Genomic DNA, 20,035 nt, shown 5'->3' on the forward strand with positions numbered 1-20,035 from the left:
CTCGCCTGCCAGCACCAGGCCCTCAGGGGACACACCCATGCGAGGCCATCGAGGGGGAGGGGGGGACGCGGGTGAACGTGTCCTGCCCCCTCTGGCGGCGAGGAACAAGACGCGTCCCCCTGAGGCAGCTGGCGGAGACACCCGGCCTGACGTCGGATCGTCGGCCTGATCCCGGCGTGAGGGCGGGAGGCCTCCCGAGCCCCCGGCAGGTGCCCGAACTCCGAGGGCGCCCGCCTCGTCTCGGATGCCGAAGCGCTCAGTAAGGGAGAAACAAGGAAAATCTGTATCCTTTATTCCAACCGCAGAGCGGGCGAAGGCCTGAGCCATCTCCTCCCCTCCGTGTCCCCACGCTGCACCCGGCCCTGCGGGGCCTGCGGATCGGCTCCCGGCCGCGAGGACGGCGCAACAGACAGGCTCCCGGGAGGGACGGCCGTGAACAGACACTTCCGCTCTGGAGCTGCTTGTAGACACGCGGCCGTCTGTGACTCTCCCGCTTTTCAGTGTTTCCGAGTCTCGTCGGGCGGGGGGTAGAAGGCGGGGCCGTCCTCACAGACCTCCAGCCCCGGGCCCCCCGCCCCGGGCCGGCGGGACGCGGGCTCCTCGGGCTCCCCGGGCTCCGTGCAGTTGCGCAGCTGCAGCCCCTTGGTGAAGCACACCTCTATCTGGCCGATGGTCTGCACCCCCTCATCCTAGGAAGGGAAAGGGCAAGACGGAAAAGCATTCTGATCTCAGACGGTCATCGATGGCGTTCGAGTCCCAGGCCCTGAAGAGACAAGGGGGGACTGCAGACCCGGGGCTCCAGGCGCCAGGAACGAGCCCCTCTCTCCAATGGCGCCACCCAAGGTGACGGGGCAGTGGGCCGCAGGGCCCGCCATCCCGCTCACCGCCCAGACGCTCCCCGTGCCGGCCCGGCAGCCCCGTGTGCAGGGACACCGCTTAGACCCAGACACGCACACCTCTGTGCACGCAGCAGGTGCGTCACGGCATCGGGACGGGTGGTGTTGTACAAGAACTGGGTCCCTAGCACCCTGGTAAAAGGATTTAAGTCTTTACCAAAGCCGACGGAAGAAACTACAATTCGCCCGTGAGACAAATACCCACGACTGACGTGACCGAAAGTGACAACGTAAACCCTGAGAGATTTTCTGACTCCGGACGTTCCAGACGCCCACCTCCCTGCTCCTGTCCCCCAGCGGCCCTTGCAGAACGCGTGTGCTCTTCTGCCGGGACGAAGTCTCGAGCAAACAAACCCCATCCGAGCGTGGCGTCAAAGAACAACCCGCTTTACGTATGAACAGAGTCCCGGGTGGTTAACACACGGTGTCCCATCGATTTCTGCTGTGCGACAGAGTGACTCACAGTAATGTACGTCACCCGGTGCTCATCACAGCAAGTGCCCCCCTTAGCCCCCACCCGTGACCCCCCCCCACTGTCCCCTCTGGTAACCATCAGTGTGCCCTCTATAGCGAACACTCTTTCTTGGTTCGCCTCTCTTGCTTTGCTCGTTGGTTTCTTAAATTCTGCATTTCACTGGAAATCGTGTGATATTTGTCTTTCCCTGACTGACTTGTTTCACGTAGCATCATACACTTGCACACGGCAAGATTCCATTCTGTCTTGTGGCTGCGTGACACTCCATCGTATAGACACTACGTCGTCTTTATCCGCTCGTCGGTCGATGACGCTTGGGCTGCTTCCGTGATTTGGCTAATGGAGCTAATGCTGCCAGAAACATCCAAGAACGTGTGTCCCATCCGTGATGTGAAAAGAGACACGGAACGTGCCTGTGCGCACGCACGCCCACCCCCCCCCCGCCCACACACACACCCACAAACACACACACGCACAGCTCTGGCCCTGGGAACTCCGTGGTGACCACAAAGATGTCAAAGGAATTGAACTTGTCTCCTTGATAAAGACAGAAAGGACAACAACATGTAGCATATCTGACCGATTCTGGTGGAAGGCACTGGACTTTAGGGATGACTCCATATATGCCGGCCAGGGCGTCTTTAATGTCTGAAATCTGAAATGACACACGGTGCGTTAGAAATGACACTTGGAAAGAAAAATTAAAAAGATTCTGTGTCTCCCCGTCTGTCTGCCCCTCCCCTGCTCATGCTCTGTCTCTCTCTGTCTCAAAAAATACATAAAAACATTAAAAACAGGGGCACCTGGGTGGCGCAGTCGGTTAAGCGTCCGACTTCAGCCAGGTCACGATCTCGCGGTCCGTGAGTTCGAGCCCCGCGTCGGGCTCTGGGCTGATGGCTCAGAGCCTGGAGCCTGTTTCCGATTCTGTGTCTCCCTCTCTCTCTGCCCCTCCCCCGTTCATGCTCTGTCTCTCTCTGTCCCAAAAATAAATAAACGTTGAAAAAAAAAAAAAATTAAAAAAAAAAAAAAACATTAAAAACAAAGAAATGACCCTTGGCAAGAGGCGGTGTGATGGCTCTGCCCCATGCAGACGTCGCTGACGCGCAGAGCTGACACCAGGGCTCGCAGACGAGGCTCAGAGGTGCCGGGGGAGGGGCTGTCGCCTGCTTGGGCTCCACCCAGTGGCACCCACAGGTGCCCCACAGTTTCCGTCCTCCCCCCGCCCAGCTCTTCTGTCCACACCCAGCGCCTCGGTGCGGCGCGCAAAAACAGAGTCTCCCGAGTGCGGTCAGATCAGCTTTTGCCGCCCAGGGACTTCTGTCTGGGTCACAACCTGCTGCCTCTGCCACCTAACAAAGCGCCTGCAGCACAGACGTCCGACGTCTGTTGTCCTCGGTGCCAGTATGTGCTTGAAATCAGTTCCCCGATGGGCACATTCTGGGCAGAAAGGAGCCCAGGGGACCGACGGGGCCCCGCAAACACCCTCTCGCAGGGTCACCTGCCACCCCCGCTCTCACTGGAGGGGGGAGAACAGGGGAGCAGGAAGCCGACTGCACAGGGGAGCCGGTTAATTTCACAGTCAAGAGACCTGCGAAGCGGCCCAGGACGCAGCCATGACGCTGGAGACAAGGAGCCGCGGAAACCAGTCACTTCACAGCTTTGTGTTAACCCCCGGGGACCCAAGTAGTTTAAATAGCGAAGACAGGCCCTCTAAAGCGGGAGTCAGCAAGCTTATTCTGCCAAGGCCCAGAGTGAGCGCTGCAGGCTCCGGGGGTCACTCAGACGCTCCCCGTCCGACCCCTGAGCCGTGTGGGCGACCGCAGGTGACCGCGGAGGAACGGCTGTGGCCGCGAGCCGGGAGGAGCCTGTTTATGAAAACGGGTTGTCCTGAGCAGACGACACTTAGCTTCCGTTATTTGCCTCCCAGACAGCAAGATCTGGTCGCGGTTACACGACTATCGTTTTACTAGGACAACAAAATCAACTCCTGGGCCTTCTTCTTCACACAGAATACCGCAAAAACCGAATGTGCTTCTCAAACGCATCCGGCACCTGCCCTGCGCGAGCCCAGAACACGCTTCTCACCAGGGGACCGCGAGTCCGTGCTTCAAAGTCATGGGCGTAAGCCGTTTTCAGTTTACATTCAACGTGCGCAGGGAAGCAGGATTCACATAAAATCTATCGGAAACCTAATAGCGGAATAGGAGGGGGCTTGTCTGGGTCACTTCGGAACCCCAGTGTCACTCACAGGAGGCAGTGACGCGGGGCCGCTGCCGGGTGTCCCCGTGCTGGGTCAGGGGGCTCCACGCGAGACTTACCTGGTAGTAATTGATAGACGGCTTTATTCCCAACTTTTGGAGCATGCTAAAATTTAAAGGTAGAAAAATTACTTGTATCGTGCGGTACGTTTTCCTTTCTTGTTCTTCTCAAACATCCTATTTCATAACAAAAATTAAGACAGTCGGCCCAGAAAGCACTTGCCGTCTACACCCTGGGCGATAAACCTGTGAGCAAGGACGGCAAATAAAGAGCGCTCGTGCTCCCTGACCACCCCTCACCCTCAGCGCACGCTGCCAATCCGGCTCTCTCTCGAGCACGGGGTCCTTCCCAACGGCGTTCCGGAGGGCTGGATGCCAGGGGGTTGGCACACACGGGACCACCTACGGGCCACGGCTTTTCAAAAGGTAGTTAGCAACTGACTTGGGATCCCAGGCTTCTCCCGGAAAAACCACACCTGAGCAAATCCTTACGTACATTCAAACACCCACAGACCCGACTCATTTCCCAAAGCACACGGTTTTGACCAGCCATCCCGTCAAAATAGCACATGGCCAGCTCCCTCATTCAATTATGGAGCAGATCAACAATTCTCAGATTGAGAATCCCCCGCCCCCCGATCATCTGGGCTACGATCACACAGAGCGGACACGGAGACCTGGGCTGCCTCTCTGGACGCCGACACGGCCAGCGAAGCCTGCTCGAGGAAAACCAGACTGACCAGGGCACGCCTGCTCCGGCCGCGAATTCTGGCAACGCTATCTGCCGCGTTAACAGGGCAGTTTTTGTAAAGAGGACCCCAACAAGCGTCTGCATCTCTGCTGGAACAGACAGGACGGGGTAGTGGGCAAGGTCCTTAGGGCCCTAGAAATAAACGTGCCCTCGCCTTATCCACGCACAGTAAACACATTTCAAAGCCTCTGTGCTCTAGAAGTACAAAACTTTGCAAATTTTTACATATTTCTTTCAAGTTGCAGCATTAATGTTCTGAACATATTGCGTTAAGTAATACAAAACCTGGGGCGCCCGGGCGGCTCAGTTGGAGGAGCGTCTGGACATTGGCCCAGGTCGTGATCTCATGGTTCGTGGGTTCGAGCCCCACGTCGGGCTCTGCGCTGACAGCTGGGAGCCTGCTTGGAATTTTCTCTCTCCCTCTCTCCGCCCCTCCCCCGTCTCTCTCTCTCAAAATAAACAAACATGAAAACTAAATTAAAACAAAAAAAAAAAGCACAAGCTCTGAGGCCGTGTTGTTTGCAGGCTGTGCCCCTGCAATGCTGTTCCCCGCAAAGGCACCGCCTGCCCATTCCAGCACTGGGCTGGTCCCGTCCGAACCCCGGGGGCTGCACGGCCCTGATGACAGTGAAACAGAGGACCAGCTGTGCGGGACGGGACACTCCCCTTGCGGGCGCCCCTGCACGCCGAGGGAGCAGAGCGGGCGTCTAGGGAACGGACGGAGGCTTGCGCGTCTTCTCGGCAACCGTGACCTACAGAGCTGACACACAGGCGATCGGCACGGGTGCCTGGCGGGATTCTGGCTTGTTCTGACCAGAGCAAACGGTAGAATTTCCTGTCATGGCCTTGAAAATGAGGTCACAAGTGTATTATGACTCAGGTAAGGAAGAGTACGAATTCCTCGCACGCTTGGTCCCAGAAGCGTCTGGATGGCGGCCGGCCAGCCTCCGCCCGATCTCTCCGTGACAGGCCGGGCCCTGGTGGGCGGGAGGGGGGCCCCGGTCCCCAGCAGGGACAGCGGTGGCCGTGAGCCAGCCTCCCCTCGTCTCCGGAGCGCAGGCACGGGGCAGGCGGTGCGGGATTCCGGGTCGGGGTCACTTCGACCGCGTCAGAAGCCCTGCCCACATCCCCACCCTGCCTGTTCCAGGGCCGCCACAGCAGGGCCCCAAACGCTTGGTGACGCACAGTCGACACAAACTGTCGTGTTAACGCAAGATCCTTCCGTGGGAAATCCCGGCCGAGAGACGCACGCCCCGGTCGGTCTGGTTCCCTCGGGCCGACTCCGTGTCCGACGACGTTAGGGTCCAGAGGGGCCCTCGGTCTCCGGACGGCGCGGTTCCAGGCTCACCCCCAGGCTGGAGAGCCGGCTGCGGAGGGTGGCGCCCACGAGGCCCAGGCCCCAGAGGGTCCCCTACCTGTTAAGCGCCAGCCTCTGGTACAGGTCCAGGCCTCCCCCGAAGTATCTCTTCTGAGAGTTGAGGGTGTCCACCTGGGCCGCACACGTGCCGTGCTTCTCCCACTCGTGCTGCCTGTGAGAGAAGTTGCGCAAAAACCTCGGGTTAAAAGTCACGAAACAAATTCGCGAGGAAAACGTTCACGCCCGGGACAGGACGTTCGACACGCACGACGTTTCTTGCACGAAACAAGAGGGTAAAGTTCCTTCTGCGCGACACACGCGGTGCCGGACTGCCCCGCAGGGGACACGAGGCCCCAGGGGCCATGAGACCCCGTCACGCCTGCACCGTCACCCCCTGCCCGGAGACCCTCACACGGCAGCCCACTAAGCAGGTGCTGCTGGCGAACACGAATACGTATCCCAGAGAAACATTCGTATCGATAACCGCTCCTCGGGCTTCGCTGCAGATTTAACCGCGAGATGCTTTCACACTCCTCATTCGCGCCCACAACTCTGCAAGGCGAAACTACCACTGGCTTAGAAATGGGGAAACTGAGGGGCGCCTGGGTGGCGCAGTCGGTTAAGCGTCCGACTTCAGCCAGGTCACGATCTCGCGGTCCGTGAGTTCGAGCCCCGCGTCGGGCTCTGGGCTGATGGCTCGGAGCCTGGAGCCTGTTTCCGATTCTGTGTCTCCCTCTCTCTCTGCCCCTCCCCCGTTCATGCTCTGTCTCTCTCTGTCCCAAAAATAAATAAACGTTGAAAAAAAAAAAATTAAAAAAAAAAAAAAAAGAAATGGGGAAACGGAGGCTCAGAGGCACTAGCCAGTCAGCCAGGAAGCCCAGAGTCCACATGCAGGGCCCTATCCGGACGCCCAGCAAATGTGAGGTGTGCCGCCCGCAGGGGACGACAGCGGCCGCTCGGGTGTCGGCCACCCCACAGCACGGAAGGACAAGACGGCATCGGGCTTCCTCTAGATCATCAGTGATTAGTTCGTAAGGTTTCAGCGAACCGCGTTCACGCCGGCACTCGTGGGGGGGTCGTATGCCGGCTCACAAAACACAGTCCAAAGTGCACTCGTGCGCTGGTGAAACCCCCCACGGCGGCGGCTCTGAGTGACCACAGGGCTACAAGCAGCGACTCTCTCCAGACCACGGAGACGGCGGGAAAAGACACGCACGTGTGAACAACTTTCTTCGTCGAGAGCAGCTTCCAGAATGAATCGTCTGACAGCTGCCCATGTCCTATGGGCTAGAAAAGGAGGGTCTTCCCAGCTGCACGCTTCTTTCTGGAGCCCGTGCAGGAGGGCGCTGGCGGACGACGCGGGACGAGTGCAGAGGACTAGCACACCGGCCAAACGGCTCCTGGCTCTAAGAAATACCCAGCGAATGTCAATCGTTGTTGTTTTGGGATCAAGCTTAACTCAATACCGCTGAAGGATGAGAATCCATTATTGTTAACGTGGTTCCAACATTTAATCCCACGTCACTTGCAATCGGGCATCTTTCATCTCACACAGAGTTGCCAGTTACCACTGGAAAGTGACCACCGTGAGTGGACGTGGGGGCCGCCCTCCCGGGCTGCCTGGCCCTCCTGTGGGACGGGAGGCGCACGCCCCTCCGGGCGGCCGAGGCCCAGGGACACCTCCCACGGTGAGGCCGCTCGCCTAACCGGGCGACCCCAGCCCTCGTTCTTTTCCGTACAAGCATCAAAAACCAAAGAAAAATCCTACTTTGCAGAGGGCTGTGTACGTGGTATTTCTCAGAGGGCTAATCTTACTGATAGACTTGATCTTAGAGGACTATCTCAAGGGGGCAGTGACACCAAGGCCCCGAACTCTGCACCCCCAACTCCCATCTGGGACTAAACAGGACACTTTTCCTCCAGGAGCCCTCCTTGGCCTCCGGCTCCCAACGACAAGGCCGAGGCAGACACTCTCGAAGCTCACACAGGAGAGGCGACTTGGGCAGCAGGGGAGCGGTGACCTGAATGCCACGCTCGGGAGGCAGTGACGCAGAGTGGTGCAGTCAGTCCCCGCGTGTCCCCGTCCCCGGGAGCTCTGGGGAGTATAAATACCATTAGCACATGATGTTTACCTTTGGGCTTGGAACTGAAGTTTTCAAATGTGCCGTTTAACTATCCAACCTGAAAAAGTATCATTTTGCCTTTATTAGAGCCCAAAACTACATGTGTGCTCTGCCCACGTTATTCGGATTAAATGTTCGAGGGCCTCAATCAGACAGCCCTCTTTACACGTACCTGCTGATTTATTTTTAAGTCACCCAGCAGTCTGCTTGACTCTGTCACAGAACATTGGAACGAGTGGAAAAACTGTATTTTGCACACTTAGCCCGGATCCGTCATTTGTTCAGTACAATGTGAAGGGATGGGCACTTTTTCCACTGTATTTCCATCTCGACTTTGTCTATCGTGAAACCGTTTTCTAGAACACAGCTGTGCGGCACGCGCCTGGAGACCTGCACCATTCACGTCCCAAACTCTGAGTGGTTTTCTCCGCCAAAGAGACGATTTAGACCTACAGACCTGGGTACGTTAAAGCCGCATCCCTGCCACACATCCGGAGTGAGATCTCAGCCGGGGCACCGGGCGGGGGGGGGGGGACGGGGACAGGGGACTGGGGGTACAGGGGGTGCGGGGGTTCAGGCATCACTGCCACTCTACGTGGTTGCAGAAAGCTTCTGTCTAAATTGAATTCCTTTCCTGAGTAGTCTTCACAATATATCCAAACGGAATTAATCATCTTGGACAACATCTGAATAACTGTAACGTGAATCATGAGTTGCCATATAGGGGCGAGACAGAAAATCATTGTTTTTAGTTAACCTAATGTAAATAGAAGGAATGTTAATTGTACCTTCTTCAAAAGCAATAATCTAAGAAGCGATGCTGAATTAAACACGGCGTTTTTCTCCTTGGATCACCTCCCGCCACACTCAAAGACGGTCCTGGGCCAGACCACGGACTGAGCCACAGGTGGGACCTCCCTCTCCTCCCTAAGTCGTAGCATGAGACAGCCACCTTCGTCGGCACATCTTCTCTTTGCTCGACGTGTCTCGGGACAACAGCACAATGTCTTTAAGAAACACTCTCTGCGGGAGTTGCAGTGACTGCCTCTTAGATACGCACATACCTATCTGGGTTCAGTGAAACGTCGGGAGAGGAAGAGTCTAAACAAAGTGATGAATGAAATACGGATGAAGCACAAGCCTAAAAGGTAAATTCCCTTTGCTCTCATGTTTTAGTCACCGGAGAAGGGCCCTGAAGATAACATGCCAAAGAAAAGCCCTGCTCAGTGCTCCCAAGGCTCACTTGGTGCTTCCCTGCCCCGCTTAATGCTCCCAAGGCTCCAATCGGTGCTCCCCAGCCCCACTCGGTGCTCCCTAGCCCTGCTCACTGCTCCCCCTGCCCCACTCGGTGCTCCCCGGGCCTGCTCAGTGCTCCCCCGGCCCCTCGCAGTGCTCCCAAGGCTCCAATTAGTGCTCCCCAGACCCACTCGATGCTCCCCAGCCCTGCTCAGTGCTCCCCCGGCCCCACTCGGTGCTTCCGAGGCCCCACTCGGTGCTCCCCGGCCCCACTCAATGCTCCCTGGGCCTGCTCGGTGCTCCCCCAGCCCCTCACAGTGCTTCCAAGGCCTTACTCGGTGCTCCCCAGCCCCACTTGGTGCTCCCAAGGCTCCAATTGGTGCTCCCCAGACCCACTCGATGCTCTCCAGCCCTGCTCAGTGCTCCCCCGGCCCCACTCGGTGCTCCCCGGCCCCGCATCCTGCTATGGACTCAGTGGCTGCTGCCCTTACCAGAAATGGCTGTGATTTAGCGGATGGAGCACATCAGGCCAGTACATCTTCATTTCCGGCAGGAGGTCCTGTGCGGGGGGGGGAAAAAAAAATCTGTGTAGGACCTAACAGCTCAAAACCTACCAGGCAAATTTGATAAACTAATACGTTAGACGAGACGAAAGGATTCTGCCTCACTCTGCAGGAGACGTTTCTTTTTTTTTTTTTTTTTTTTTTTAATTTTTTTTTTTTTCAACGTTTATTTATTTTTGGGACAGAGAGAGACAGCATGAACGGGGGAGGGGCAGAGAGAGAGGGAGACACAGAATCGGAAACAGGCTCCAGGCTCTGAGCCATCAGCCCAGAGCCTGACGCGGGGCTCGAACTCCCGGACCGCGAGATCGTGACCTGGCTGAAGTCGGACGCTCAACCGACTGCGCCACCCAGGCGCCCCTGCAGGAGACGTTTCTTAAGACACATGTGAACACGAAACCTGACTAATCACAGAAGTGTGTTTGAAAACTCAAGCGCTCGTAGGTGAGTGGGTGAAGTGGCCGTGCAGACAGGGAACACTACTGCCCAGCTCTAAAGAGACACGGCCATCAGCCAGGAGGGGACGCGGGGGAGCCTTCAAAGCAATAACCAAGCGGAGGCAGCCAGTCTGAAAAGGCAGAATGATTCCAAACGTGCGACGCTCCGGAGAAGACAGGTGATCGGAGACGGTGGAAGGGTCAGTGGGGTCAGGGGCTGGCGGACAGAGGGGGGAGTACGTGGAGAACAGGGGATTTCTGGGCGCGAGGCTACCCCGTAGGATACAGTGGTGGACGCACGTCATATGGGTCAGGACCCCAAAACTACGTGACACAGAGCGCACCCAATGGGAACCGTAAGTTCTGCGAGTGATGAGGCACCGATACCGTAACGAGGGTCCCGCACGACGCAAGGTGTTAACAACACGTGACTGTCTGCGTATTGGGGGCACATGCGTGGGCAGTCTGGTCTCCACTTAATTGTCCTGCTTTAGGTTTCGGAAACTGCCCTAAAGAGTAGCATCTACTCGTTAAAAGAGACAACACAAAATACAGGCTCCGTGCGGGCTGGGCAGACTGCGCCCCCCGTACCGCAGTTTCCTTAAATTGAACGGTGCTCAGGCTGACATTCCAACTTCCACAAACCCCTGGGACCAGAAATAAAGTGAAACCGTGTGGAAACAAACTCAGGACGACTTGGCTCTGCCCACCAGTCGCGGAACCACCGGGCCCCCCCACCCGCTCCCCCGCCCCAGCCAGCCCTGTCTTCCAGGAAGCTGCCCGTCTCGCGGTGTCCCCGTCCCCGTCTTGCACCCCCCCCACTCTGGCTTCACCCCCGCCAGCACCGAGGGGGCGGGGAGAGCGGCCCGCTTTCCTCAGGGACCACCGCTGCCCTGGGCCGTGTGCGACAGAGCAGGTGCCCCGGCACCGACCTGAACGCCTCCCCGCTTTGACCCCCAGGCCGCTCCCTCCAAAGGGTACTTCCAGCCTTCCTTTGATGAACCCCGCCAGCGCTCCTCCATGAACCCCCATCCCCGGCTCCCCCCCGCCCCCCCTTCTGGCTGCTGCTTCACAAGCCCCGTCTCTCCTGCTTCTCTGTCCTGCTTTTCTCTGTCCTGCTTCTCTGTAAACCCTTCGGCTGCCCCAGGCTCGCTCCTGCTGTCCTCCCCGTCCCCGTGCTGAATTCCCCAGCCGCGCGCTGGTCACACCGAAGGTCCTCCCCGGCCCACACCTCTCTGCTGGCAGACACACGTAACCCACCTGGACGTTTCTGGGGCACTGCACCCGCAACAGGCTGCCTGCCGAAGCGCAGTCCCCTGCCGGGCCCGCGTCAGGAAGGAGACGACACCGGGCCTAAGCTCCTGTCCTGAGTCCCGCCTGATGCTCCCCTCCAGCCAGTCCGCCAGCCCTGTTCATTCCACTTCCGGGCTCCCCTCTTGCTGTGCATTCCCACAGCCTCTCCGCGCTCAGCCGGCAGCCAGGGCGGCTGCTGGGACACGCGGGTCACGTTCACTCTGCGGCCTGAATGCTCTGGGCACTCAGCGCCGCCACAGCACCAGTGACCTTGTATTTCCACGTGCAGGTCACGGGACTCTAGTCACGAACGAGCCCGCGGGATCGGGCAAGCTGACCCGCGTGCGGGAAGGATGTCTGAAGAGTGGGACGTGACCAGGCTTTGGGGCACACTAATAATTCTTACAGATGGTCCTCAGACCCCAGACTCCAGGCTCAGGCGACTGAAGGTCCCTCACAGGAAGGGAGGAGGAGCAGAGGAGACCCTTTGGACTAGAGCAGTTAGAACGATCTGTTAGAACTAACTGCCTTGCCCTTTTGGGGGCCGTATCTTCACGGGAAGGAAGCTAGTTTTAGCACATCCTGATGCTACCCCATGTTTTCAGGGAGGCCCCAGCAACCTGTAAACCCAGGTACTAGTTAGATCACACACGGGGGGTCGCCCGCATCCCGCGAGGAAAGGTAAGCGCCCCTGCGGGTGTGCATACGCAATGGAGACCTTCTACGAGCAGGGCTCGCCAAAGCCACTCCCTGGGCTATTCTGTGACAGGTGGCAGTTGTGCTGGAAAGGCCCAACCCTTCCTCCCTGCCGGCAGGCCCTACTCAGAAACCCACCCGCCACAGCCAGAAAGGACGGGCGTGGTGCCGTGTGTCTGTCCTCCGAGCCACAGCAAGCTGGGGCCCAGAAATGCTAACCACAGCAAGCCGACCAGGAGTCACAGGGGACCGGGGACTAACGTGGGCTGGCAGGGGACGGCCAGGGCCGTCTCCGCTCACGTCTGCTTTCACTTCATACAGTTCACTTGGAGTGGTTTGTGCCCAGGGCAGAGGAGACCACGTAGTTCGAATTTAACTTGTGGGACTGTCTTAGCTATCAGTAAATACGAAAAACGTGACAAGCGTTCAATCTTGGTGAATAACGCTCGGGAGTCCTCATTTTCAAACATGACCTTGAGGGCACGCTTGCGGAGAAGAGAGTTAACGGAGTCCAATGCTCTACAGCAGCGACACGACTAAAAGTTTGTACCTTAATCTCCTGGAAGTTAAAGTGCCACGATCTGTTACACTCTTCCGCTTTGTCAGGCCTCGAAATTAAAATTAAAAACAACAGAAATTAGTCTCGGTCGAGATGGGTTCCAAAAGGCAGGAGGAAACACTTCCATTAAGGTCTGCAGAGAGCAAAGGAAGAGAAACCGTCGCTTAACAAAGACGCTCAGGTATCAGCGGTCCCGGTTGCGCGTCTTTCAAAGACATCGTCCAGGAGAAAGGCAAACAGGAAGCAAACTGAACAACCCGGTAGGGGGCGCTCTGGAGTCAGGGTGGGGTCTAAGTCAACTGCCCTCTGACAATCTCCCCTGCTGCTGCGCAGACCAGCAAGTTCCCCTCTCTTCCGATGGCGACGAGGGCGAATGAGGACATACGTAAGGGGCTCAGGCAGTGGCTGGCAACGACCCAGGATCGGCTAGTACGATTTCTTAAACCACCAAGCAAGGGTACCCTCCGACTTCCCTTTGTCTGCCTACTTCGGGACACGCCAACTTCCTGTCTTCAGATGAGTTCCCGAGGCCACCAAATCTACTTTCCGACCCCTGGGTCAACGGGCTGGCCCAGCCACCCGAAATCGGTGCAGCCCCCACGGGGACGAGAGCAGTGCTGTGCACCGTCCTTCCAGCCACAAGCAGAGTGGCAGGTACATCAGCAGGACCCAAGAAGGCCAAGGTCCCGGAGACGAGTGTCGGGGTCACTGGTGAGTCTGGGGCGAAGGAGGGGCCAGAGCCCGGGCCCCAGTCCCCAGTTTAATTTGCTTCCCACAAAAGCCTGTTCCTGAGGAGCAGGCCTGTGCCAGCAAAAGCCAGCATGGCCCTCCTGTCGTGGGATCGGCAGGATGAGGCACCCCTTTGACGGGGCAGAGTGATGTGTGCAGTTAAACATCACGAGAATATGCACAAATAGGGAAACGATAAACAAAACGCAGGCAAAACCAGAAAAGTGAATTTGGGTACTGTGACAGGTGCCAACGTAGATACGTGTAATAAACGAGTGGGACACTTGGGTATTTACTTTTATATATCTACTCATTGCCCCCAAAAGAAGGACGAAATGAGGAAATTACAGTTAGTCGTCTTAAAATGGGCCCAGAGTCCCTAAACGCATGTTTAAGCCAGATCGTCACTGTTCTATCAAGACAGAACCGAACAGCAACAAAATCAGGGTGATTTCAGAAAGACTGAAGATGCCATAAATAAGGATTTGGTCTAGCGAATAAACTCCTAACAAAAATCATGAGTGTAACCGTTTGGACCGGCCTCAAGCTACTCTCAGGTTGGCTAGCTTCTTTTTCCCGTTTCAATTTTTTTTTTTAATTTTTTAAATGGTTATTCATTTTTGACAGAGTCAGGGCCTGAGTGGAGGAGGGTCAGAGAGAGAGGGAGACACAGAATCCGGAAGCAGGCTCCAGGCTCCGAGCCGTCAGCCCAGAGCCCGACGCGGGGCTCGAACTCACGGAACCGCGAGATCGTGACCTGGGCTGAAGTGGGACGCTTAACCGACTGCGCCCCCCGGGCGCCCCTTCCTGTTCACATCGGAATCCCACTAAGGGCTTGCCATAATCCGTGTATTGTCCAGTAGTCCGGAGGATCTCTGCAGTCCTTTCCAACTTCCTGCAGAGAAAGGACACGAGAACACAGAGCAAATCATCGGTTTCACTGTCTATTTAGATACACGTAGCACCTTTCCCTTCTTTTCACATATACCACCAGCCACAGGCAGGACCCACACAAACCAGCCCCCAGGGGATCTGGGGAGGATTCCGGTGCGGCCCTACATGGGGGGGCGTGTCGGACCTGGAAGGAGGGGTCCAATCTCACGCAATTACTCGACAGAACCAAAACCTGAGTTTTGCTTTGCCTCTCTTCTTTTTAAACGTGTCCTCAGATTAAGTCAGCCTGATGGAAGCACTCACTTGCCCATAATTTTCGTAACGTGTAACCCAAAATACCCGTGTGGGGATGACGACACCCAGCTAAACTCAAGGGTGTTCAGGCTCCAGGTCCGAATGCGGTAGTGCTACAAGTATGGAAACTGCGAACATTCCGGAGCAAAGACACCAAGGTGAGGAAGGGACAATGAAGATAAGTTCACAGAGGTAAACCCCAGTGGCATACTCTCCCGGGACCTCCAAAGTGTTTAGCTAAAGTGGAGTTTTTCCAAAACAGCCGACCGTCAAGAACTACACTGGCCGTCAGACCAGACGAGACCCAAGTCCTGCCCGTCGCCCCCGCAGGGAATAAGCCAATGAAAAGCGGGTGTGGGTGTCTAGTGAGGACAGGCGAGGCACCATGCAGATTCTCAAGCCTTTCCTCTCGGGGTCGCCTGGGCAGGGAGCAAGCTTCTGTCCCAGGTTGGTCTGGAAAGGAGGGAGGCTCTGGTTTAGGAGACCGGCCTGCGGAGGCATGAAAGGTACCCGCCACACGCCGAGGGGGCAGAAGGGCAGGAAGACCCAGGGCAGGACCAGAGCAGGGGGCGTGAACCTCACCTCTCCCAACCCCCAGTTTCACCCCCCAGGAAACCACCACTGGCCACAGGAGCCAGGGCTTCTGCCGGCTCCACGCCCAGTCTCAGATGAGCCTGTAAGGGGGTGCTGGGGCGGCTTTTGTCCACCATGGGCAAGTACCGGTCAGTGCCCGGCATGTGCCCGAGGGCCTGGGCAGAGCACGGAGGAGGGTTGGGGAGAGAAAGACACATCTGTCGCCACACCTGCAATGCCCATGTCACTCGTGCGGGGAAGGAGCCCAGAGACAGCCCCACTGCCCAGGAAGATGCTTCGGCCAGAGTAATGACAGGTCCCCTCGTCAAGGCCACCCTGGATTGAAATTCCCTAACAATGACATTTCACGAGGAGTTGATTTTTTTTTTTTTTTTTTTTTTTAATCTCAGTTCTAAAGCCTCAAGGGAGGAAGCACTTCTGGTATATTTACAGTCAGGGCCCAGGAACACACCCACATTGGGTCACAGTAACGCCTCACCCAGCAAACGACCTTGTTCCCTGCCCCAGGGGCGAACCTTCTGTGTTCCCTAAGACTGGGGCTGTCCACACGCGGCCCCTCCCACCGGAACCTGGGGCTTACAAAGCTCACAAGGCCGACCTGCTGGGGGTGTGGGGGGCAGAGCCAGGTCTCCAGCAGAGCTCAAAGCTGGTCACCAGCAACCCCGTTCGTTCTCCTCCCATCCAACACTCTACCCGGAGCTCGGAAACAGCACCAGAGCCAGAAAGACACGGTATGGTGCGAAGTTCAGAAAACCAAAACCAGAGAGAGCAGCCTCAGTAAGAGTAAGCGACAGATGGCCAGAAATGACATGCCAGCTCACTAGGAAACATGCGTGTAAATGACTCTGCATGGAGCTTCTATGGGGGGTGGGTTGCGGCGGGGGGGGGGGGGGGTTGCAGTGTGGTTGAGATCAGAAAACTCACCTTGCACACTGTTACGGGCCAGTGGTGAACCATAATTAGCTTTTTCCACTCATGGTTGTCACTGTTAAAAGACAAAGGACTTACTTTTCAAGAACTGTTTTAAAGTTAAAGAAAAGTTAATTCATCTATCCATTCACGCCATTGTTCGTTCAACAAACACCGAGTGATTGTGACAGGCCAGGCACCACGGGGAGCAAGGGACAAGTCCCCAGGCCCTCCTGTGGACAGAGGTGTTGCTGTGAGCAGGGGACCAAGTCCCGGGCATTCTTGGAGCATACATGCCAGTGAGAGAGACAGTGACGGTGGTAGCCAAGAAAACACACATGGTGCCCCATGGTGATGAGTAACAAAGAATATAGGGGCGCCTGGATGGCTCAGTCAGTTGAGGGTCCAAGTCTCGGTTCCTGCTCAGGTCGTGATCTCACACTTGGTGAGTTCGAGGCCCAAGTCGGGCTCCGTGCTGACAGTGCTGACCCTGCTTGGGATTCTCCCTCTCTCTCTCTCTCTCTGTCCCTCCCCTGCTCATCTGAGCACCGTTTCTCTTTCGAAATAAACATTTAAAAAAAAAAAAAAAGGAATATAAGTAAGGAAGAGAACAGGCATGTCAGCAGGGAGGAGGGGAGCTGAAATTTTAGACCAGAAAGCCAGGGACGGCCCGGAGGGGGGGGGGGGGTGGGGAACCATAAAGTGCCTTCCTCCTAAGGCTGGCCACGAGCGTAGAAACAGAACCATCACTGTCCGTCAACCTGAAAAGAGGAAGAACCAGCACTTCCCAGATACTACTGGAACCTAACCTAAATGCGCGTCGACAATCCCCGACGCGCCGCTCCCGCCCGCACCTGCACCCGCAAGGGCCGCGACGCCGACCCCCCGCCCGGGGGCACCGCGCGGGCCAGGCTGAGGCCGCACCAGGCGCTCGCAGCCGTGCAGGGGGCTCACCTGCTCGCGCCGCCCACGCGGCACATCGCCAGGCACAAGGCGCACAGGAGCAGGCTGCGAGCGGCTGCAGGCTTCATCCTGCCCGGATCCGGGGGGAGACACACAACGTCCGGCGCCGGGCCCTGCGTCTCCCTGCAAACGGGCAGAATTCCTGAAGCCCACCCACCTCTGACCGGCTGCAGGCCGCGTCCGCCGTCCCGAGGGGGCCCCCAGCCCGGCGTCCGGCGTAGGCCTCGGCCCCCGAGTCCGCCGTCCCGGGTGGGCCCCGAGCCCGCCGACCCCAACCCGGGGAGCCGCCTCACCTGAGTCCCCCAGCCGCGCACGCGTCTCTGCCAGGGCTGCACGGCGACCCCCCCGCCGCCACTTCGCGGTCGCCGCAGCCCAGTCGCCGCCTGGAAGTGCGCCTTTCCGCTTCTGGGCCCCCGGCCCCGGACACGCCCTCGTAGGCGGGCACGCCCCCGGCCGGGCAGACACGCCCCCGAAGCCCCGCCTCCAGGACACGCCCCCGGCCGGGCAGACACGCCCCCAGCTCCGCAGACACGTCCCCTGACGCCCGGACTCGCAGACACGCCCCCCCCCCCTCCCGTCGCCTCGCCTCCGGGACACGCCTCCGGCCCGGCAGATCTCTCTCCACCCGCTCGTGCTCCTTGCGGAGGAGGTTTCCGCTTCGGCCTGGGTGCCGTCCGGCATCGTGTCCCTTCCTGTCCCGCACCGTGAAGTCGACTTTAAAGGCCACCGTGTGCGGGCTGTTTGAATAAAATATGTATGTGGCTGTTCCGTGATGTCTGCTTCTCGCCCCGCACCGACCCCTTCCCCGGGGTGGGGGGTGGGGGGTCTGGCGCCCCATGGGGGGGGAGGGACAGAGTCAGGACGAGTCAGGGGTGGGAACCGGCTACCAGGGGCCCCGCCGTACCCGTGGTGACCAGAGGTGGAGGCTCTGCGGCCCTAGTGAGACTGTGGGGAGGGGACGCTCGCCCCGGAGGTGCGGGGGGGGGGGGAGGGGGGGGGAGGGGAGGGGAGAAGCGGGTTTGTCCCTGCAGACGGACGTGGATGCTCCGGCTTTCTGGAAGCTGGCCCGCGGCCACGTGACAGCCACAGGGGCCTCCGCACGAGGGCGTGGGGAGGCGCCTGAGGGTGAGCCACGGCTCCCACAGGACATCAAAAGGGCAGGTGGGGAGGCGTCCGAGGAGGGGCAGCTTGTGCAGAGGCAGGTCCAGGGAGGCAGCGACCAGCAGCTGCCGTTTATGTGAACACATCATCCTTAGGTCAATGCTTACGCCTCGCAGACTAGGGACAGCTTCTGGGCACTTTCACTCCTCCTGGTTTCCCCTTCCCAAGTCAACCTTGACAGGTCACACTGTAATGACAAAGTGCTCAAGCCCCAGTGGCTCCCACCTCCTCCACCCACCCCCCCCCCCAGACTGACCTGAGCTCTGGCTTCTAATGGCCCAGCAGTGGGGGAGACCCGCCGTGGCTCTGAGCCCTGGGGGTCTGATGTCCCATCGCTCGTGGCCCAAACAGGTCACATGGCCAAGCCTGGCCTCAGGAGAGTAGAAAGTATCCTTCTAAGGGTGGGGGTGGGGGCTTGCAGCCACAGGGCAAACGTCTGGGACATACGGGAACGGTGGCAAATGGCTGGGGACAGCAACATGGTCTATAAACGAGGAGGCAGAAATAGGACCTCAAGCAAACCAGGTGGGCGAGTGAGGGGTGAGGCGCGTGGTCGTGTGGGTTTGGGGTCAGAGGGCCCTATGCCGCTGCACAGAGGGGCAGCCTGCGGGGTGGCAGTGGGGGAACGGGAAGCACAGGGGACGCTCACACTTGACTGAGCAGCTGTGCGTGGGCAGGCAGCATCTGCTGCTGGGGAATTTGTCAGATGCGACTAATAAACACCAACACTCAGTTGTGGAACAATGGAGCGTGCGGAATGTCAGGGTGCAGAGTTTTCAAACATGTTCCTCACTGTCTGTGTGTGTGCTCCAGGAACGACACCCCGGGAGCCTGCAGGTTCCCGGCCAGCCCGGGAGAAGGGCCTCGTTGGGCTCAAAGCTCATGTTTACTGGGCGTCTCCCAAACAGACAGCCTTGACCTAGGCCAGGAGGCTCAGGGTGGATGAGGGCTTCGGGTCAAATTTGCCTCGTTTTGGAGCAGGAGGCGCACAGAGGTCAGGAGCATGTCCTCCGACGGCCGATCGTCTGGTATAAGTTACCGTTCTCCCACCTGTTACCTGTGTAAACCTGGCTCCTCTAAGCCTCGGTTTCCTCATTCATCAAGTAGGAAAGCGAGCCTCTCTAACAATGTGTCGCGATGATCAAAAGGGATGTCACTAGTGGCTTGGCACGAGCCCACTGAGCCCGGTGCAGGCTGGGAGTTCAGGGCTGCGTCTTCTCTCACCACAAGCTCTCTGGACCCCGGGCTGGAGGGACGGACAGCAAGGTGCTCCAGGTGGGAGCTCTGCAGCTTGTTTCTTGGCCCTGAACCTGGCTTTGGGGGGGCTGGTTGTAGACCTTGTGTGTTAAGGGTGTGACGGGCGACTGTGGCCCCCGTCTCTGCTGTGCTCATTCAGGGTTCTCAATCCCTAAATAACTTTGTCACCCTCCGGGGAATCTTATTTTAAAAAAAAAAAATCCTCTGCATTCTAAGTTATTTGTACGCTGAGATAGTTAGGACACTTTCCAGATGTTTTCCCTCTGACCTTTCTCGTCTTTTACTCCCAGGATGTGTGGCCTCCCCATGCAGTGTGGCTACCACCCTGGCAACTATTTTGTGGACGTGTTTGTTGTGGGCAGTGTCTACAACGCAAGAGGGATGGGAGACGAGCAGGGAGGCCAGACAAAGGTGTCTCGGGGTAAAGTTTCTTGAAGATGTGACTAATAGTTGGAACCGCAGGGAACAGACTTTCTGGAACAGAAAATGACTAAGTCAAACATCATGAGACTCTGAACTGCGAAATAAAAGAGTATACAAACGGGGCTGCCTGGGTGGCTCAGTCAGTTAAACATCCTCGATCTCTGCTC

General features: G+C 57.9%; 1 protein-coding gene across 2 annotated transcripts; it reads right to left on the reverse strand.

The window, feature by feature from the left end:
• Window positions 1-275: 275 nt before the first annotated feature.
• On the reverse strand, window positions 276-17,455 carry RNASET2 (ribonuclease T2). 2 transcript variants are annotated; one of them, XM_045500262.1, is made up of 10 exons: window positions 17,321-17,455; window positions 17,019-17,150; window positions 16,080-16,140; window positions 14,213-14,268; window positions 12,636-12,693; window positions 9,588-9,655; window positions 5,796-5,909; window positions 3,690-3,735; window positions 1,952-2,026; window positions 276-689 (listed from the first exon to the last, which is right to left on the reverse strand). In XM_045500262.1, the coding sequence occupies exons 2-10, from the start codon at window positions 17,093-17,095 to the stop codon at window positions 498-500; spliced, it is 747 nt and encodes a 248-aa protein (XP_045356218.1). In that variant the 5' UTR covers window positions 17,096-17,150; window positions 17,321-17,455; the 3' UTR covers window positions 276-497. The 2 variants fall into 2 exon arrangements, with proteins under 2 accessions (XP_045356218.1, XP_045356219.1); XM_045500263.1 differs by lacking the exons at window positions 12,636-12,693; window positions 14,213-14,268 and having other exon boundaries at window positions 17,321-17,454.
• Between the last annotated feature and the right edge of the window lie 2,580 nt (window positions 17,456-20,035).

This window comes from Leopardus geoffroyi, chromosome B2 (assembly GCF_018350155.1).
Source record: "Leopardus geoffroyi isolate Oge1 chromosome B2, O.geoffroyi_Oge1_pat1.0, whole genome shotgun sequence".
Taxonomy (NCBI): domain Eukaryota; kingdom Metazoa; phylum Chordata; class Mammalia; order Carnivora; family Felidae; genus Leopardus; species Leopardus geoffroyi.

What these genes read in the sequence shown, in the direction of transcription:
- RNASET2 (XM_045500262.1), bottom strand. Translation starts at nt 17,095, where the DNA reads ATGAAGCCTGCAGCCGCTCGCAGCCTGCTCCTGTGCGCCTTGTGCCTG. An exon ending in GGCCCGTAACAGTGTGCAAG is followed by an intron (nt 14,269 to 16,079) that starts GTGAGTTTTCTG and finishes CTTTCTCTGCAG; the next exon opens with GAAGTTGGAAAGGACTGCAG. An exon ending in CTAAATCACAGCCATTTCTG is followed by an intron (nt 5,910 to 9,587) that starts GTAAGGGCAGCA and finishes CTTCTCTCACAG; the next exon opens with GCAGCACGAGTGGGAGAAGC.